The sequence below is a fragment of the Hemisphaericaspora subhashii genome (assembly GCF_019202705.1).
Source record: "Hemisphaericaspora subhashii strain CBS 10753 chromosome Unknown scaffold257, whole genome shotgun sequence".
Taxonomy (NCBI): domain Eukaryota; kingdom Fungi; phylum Ascomycota; class Pichiomycetes; order Serinales; family Debaryomycetaceae; genus Hemisphaericaspora; species Hemisphaericaspora subhashii.
This window is the reverse complement of record NW_026057401.1, coordinates 1-4,674: the sequence shown is the minus strand read 5'-3', so window position 1 is coordinate 4,674 and position 4,674 is coordinate 1. Positions and strand designations below refer to the sequence as shown.

Below are 4,674 nucleotides of genomic sequence, written 5' to 3'. Positions count from 1 at the left end.
CCGTCTTCGTGCAAGAAATTACGTTCGAAATATTTCAATGCTTTATTGTGATATTTTATTTGATAACGTAATCTAATTCTTTGCCAAAATGGTAAGTTTGGTAATTTATCAAATTCACTTTGTAAATATCTTGATTGGCTATCGAAATGATTTGATGTTTTTCCAAAAGATTTCAACTTCTTAAAAGTCTTCTTAATTGCCTTTTCCAAAGTTATATTCTTCTCGTTCATTTTCTTCATCATTCTGCAACGCGAGCCATCAAAAACTACTGGCACATAGTTTCCATTGGTTACTTTCTTGATATATGAAATCTCTTCAGAAGAGTAATCTTCATCCAAGTTAATTGGTTTTGAAAGCCAATCTTCTGGCACTCTATGAATAGTAGAATTGTAGTATTCAACTAATCCCTTTGCATAGTCCCTCAAATTGAAGTTGATGATTTCCGGTTCACTCAAAGCTAGAGTTAACAAAGAAAGGTACTTTGCAGCCAAGTTATGGAACACAAATCCTTTATCGGCAAAGTTTGACATCCAATAGTATGAATCATAATTTGAATGGTAATGATAAATTGGATCATTCTTCCCAGGTTCAAAGCCAAAATCAACAGAAGGAATTCCTAAGTGCTCTAAATATACAGTAAAATCTGAACCAGAGCCAAGAGTGTGAATACGCTCTCCATCTTTAATCTTCACGAAATGATCATATAACGAACCTACACCCTTTTCTGGGTATTCCAATTCCTTTGCCACGGCCAATAAAATATTATTCAAGAGAGGGGATGCCCCGAGGTTCATATTTTTACCACTAACAGCAACGTCTACATTCAAGTATGCGACGACATTGCGTTGATATTTATCGGCAAAATATTCACCCTGTTCAGTTGATCCTAATAATCCATACTCTTCTCCATCATAACTATGCAACACAACTGTACGTTTAAATTTATAACCAGCTTTCTTCAATTCTCCAAAAGCACGAGCAACTTCTAAAAGGGCAGCTGATCCACTATTAGGATCACCAGCACCACCTTTGATCCATGCGTCTCTATGGTTACCAATAATTATAACATCGTCTTCCTTCTCACCTTTGATTTCTCCATATACATTCCACATAGTAGTAATATTGAAAATCTGATCATTATACAAGTTTAAGGTAAAGTTTGTATTAGGACCTGTGAAGTATTTAATTCCATCTAACTCTCCTTCAAATCCCGAAAGCTTCTTTCCGTGGCCATTCAATTTTTCTAAAATTGGTTTTACTTCACGATATGAAATAGGCAAAACTGGAATCTTCCCAATACTTGAATGAGGATCTTGACGTTCCACACCAGGTTTGGAAGCATATCCAGGAGTAGTTGGATCTCCAGGTGCAGAGCCTTCTCCACCTAAAAATTGGACACTTCCTCTTTGTACAGAACTTTCTTGTCTAGCTGGACCATGTGGATATTGCTCGAATCCATTAGCTGGAGTAATCCCATTGTCATCTCCAGGATCTGAATAAAGCAAAACTCCAGCAGCTCCGTTATCTTGGGCAAATTTTACTTTTAATCCCCTGACTATTTTACCATAACGAACAATTACTATCTTGTCCTTAATTGTGACATTGTGCTTTTTTAATTCTTCAAAATCTTTTGTAGTCCCGTAGTTGGCATAGATATATTCCGCAGTCACATTACCATTTGCAGCATATCCTAAAAAGGTTGGAATCGTATCATTTCCGTGAGTAGTTGGATCCTTCTTTAATACATCCTCTTTGAGAGGCGCCTTGTAGACAATGTGATTGGTTTTATTTAAGAGGTTCAAATCATGATCTTTTGGATAACTCACGTAAATTTCATAAGGATCAATAGTTGCTTCAAATCCATATTCTTCAAACTTCTGTTGAGTCCATTCAACAAGCCCATAATTGGTACCAGCCAAATGAGGTTCCGCTGTATATTTCTCAGACCAATTGCCTGCTAAGTTGGTTTCAAGGGCATTAAGAACAATTACTTTTGGATCAAGTTCTTGGTTGACAGTGAAACTAAGTTTGCTTATTTGATAAACAAGACCCAATGCTAAGAAAACAGACAACCATCTTATCAATTGAGGTTTCTTTCGCCTCTGAAGGAATCTTGGGACCTTTTCAGTAACCATATTTGTAGTTTGATTTTAATAATTGGTAAGCTAATTAAAGAAAGAAAAAGGGGGTTTAAATAAATTTTGAGATTGCATGGAAAAAGAATCAGGGGTAATTTAAGGTGAATCTTCTAAAGTTGCGGCGTGGCTCTGCTGTGTATTTTTTCGTTCGCACCCACTGTGGTTGCAATGTTGCAATGTCGATTCGGAAACACATTTTTTGGTGCCGTATGATCGAACCACATTGTATGGTATGAAATGTTATACAATAGTTGATACTGTAACCTAAATGCATAACAATCATTCAATTGAATTGAATAGCATTTGTTTTGCTGGTTTAGATTGATTCATGATTCGAGAATATTAAAATAAAATCGAAGAGAGTAAAGAGAAAGTTATCCGAACAGCAAAAACTTCATTGTTTCTCGTCGTGAAGCTGGAAGTCGGCATTAATACTTTTGTTATAACCCAGAACTTATTAGTGGTTATAGGAGTATTGCCGTGTCTTATTGGAGGCATAGCATCCTTTTGAGTCCTACCAAGTTTGTTTAATAATTGGAGGAGGAAACCTATTCTTCTACTAGAGAATGTAACTTGTCTTCATTAAATAACATATATTGGATTTGTAAGAATTGACTTTAATTGACTCGTAGTTATTATTAAAAACCAAATTTTAATTGATATTAATATGTTGTTAGATCAAGCAATTCAGATGAAAGTTATTTCGTGGGATGTATAAATTATAAAGAGCTATTAGATACCAGCTAGTGTATATTTGGGGTTTCACACCTATGTAGCGATAAACTAAAGTAATATAATCTATAGAGACATTTGTCTAAAATGAGGATAAAGAAATGCCTAATTCTAAAAGAAAGTGATATAAAAAGAAGTGGGAAAGTTAACCATATTTATACTCTCGGGAAATCCATCGAGGCGTTGAGGGATTTAACGGCAATACGGAAATACGGAAACAAACGGTAAACATAAATATTAAATAACACAAAACCAGAAGAAACATTACTGGCAACGAAGCTTGAACAAGATATAATAGCTAGTTATATCTTGACATGCTTAATTTATGTGTTGCAGATTTAAAAGCTTATCACCCCGATTGAAATAATTTTTTTGCAGCTTTTAGTAAGGCACACCCAATCATTAGTGACACCAGTCCATGGCTGTACCAAATTTTCTACTGTATTGGTCATGCAATCTTTCTTTCTTTTTTTTTGGTTGCCTCTACTTAAATTGATGTTGTAATCACCCCATGGGTTCTAACTAAATAAATTGGTTGCAATTTTACACATTAAAATAAATTATTTTTTAATTCTTGGCGGTTTTAGATTTTATGGTTGCACAAAAAATAATTTATAATTCTTCTTAAGAATACTTGACATGATCAACAGCTTCTTATCAATATACGATAAGAAAAATAATTGTCTTTCAGAAAGAATCATTCATCTAACATAGTCACCATACTCTCAGGGAGCATTCAATACCATTGTAATATTGAACATCAGACGCATATTTCGGTATAGGAAGATACTCCTATTCGAATCTTGCAACTGAATTTTTTTAGGCTGATCTATTTTTGTTGGAAACGAAAAAATCAAGCTTTTTGTATCAGAATTGATGACACGGTGATGACCAATCATTGCTATTACATGGTCAGTCTATCATTCGATATGATGTATTGGTTAAAAGCTTGTTCTATCTATTTAGCATATACTATGAAGTCTTACAGCGTGTTGCAAGCCCATTCTTAAACAATCAACATAAGTTGTATATTGTCTTAAACAAAGTTCGCATTCAACTATACATACTTATTTATTTAGAGAATAATTCAATCAAGGCGTTTGCTCACTCTTTCGATTGTCTTAAAGAATATCTTTTGCCAAGCAGCAAATCTTTCAAAACTGCCATCCTCGATAGCTTCATTTAATCCAGGCAAATTTTGGCCCGCATAGCCTGTGAATCTTCCACTTGCAAATACGGTATGCTTAAACCATGGCCTATTAAATAACCCGTCTTCGTGCAAGAAATTACGTTCGAAATATTTCAATGCTTTATTGTGATATTTTATTTGATAACGTAATCTAATTCTTTGCCAAAATGGTAAGTTTGGTAATTTATCAAATTCACTTTGTAAATATCTTGATTGGCTATCGAAATGATTTGATGTTTTTCCAAAAGATTTCAACTTCTTAAAAGTCTTCTTAATTGCCTTTTCCAAAGTTATATTCTTCTCGTTCATTTTCTTCATCATTCTGCAACGCGAGCCATCAAAAACTACTGGCACATAGTTTCCATTGGTTACTTTCTTGATATATGAAATCTCTTCAGAAGAGTAATCTTCATCCAAGTTAATTGGTTTTGAAAGCCAATCTTCTGGCACTCTATGAATAGTAGAATTGTAGTATTCAACTAATCCCTTTGCATAGTCCCTCAAATTGAAGTTGATGATTTCCGGTTCACTCAAAGCTAGAGTTAACAAAGAAAGGTACTTTGCAGCCAAGTTATGGAACACAAATCCTTTATCGGCAAAGTTTGACATCCAATA

At 34.3% G+C, this 4,674-nt stretch overlaps 2 protein-coding genes across 2 annotated transcripts; both read right to left on the bottom strand. All coding sequences in view use genetic code 12, as the record gives it.

The window, feature by feature from the left end:
• Positions 1-2,135, bottom strand: J8A68_005282 (uncharacterized protein; the record flags this gene model as incomplete). The annotated part of the gene is made up of 1 exon (XM_049409331.1): positions 1-2,135. A coding segment is annotated over one exon (2,135 nt), but the record flags the coding sequence as incomplete, so codon positions are not given.
• Positions 2,136-3,957: 1,822 nt separating this feature from the next.
• On the bottom strand, positions 3,958-4,668 carry J8A68_005281 (VPS70; the record flags this gene model as incomplete). Its single annotated transcript, XM_049409330.1, has 1 exon — positions 3,958-4,668. One exon carries the CDS (start codon positions 4,666-4,668, stop codon positions 3,958-3,960), a length of 711 nt encoding a protein of 236 aa, XP_049261438.1.
• Positions 4,669-4,674: the final 6 nt, after the last annotated feature.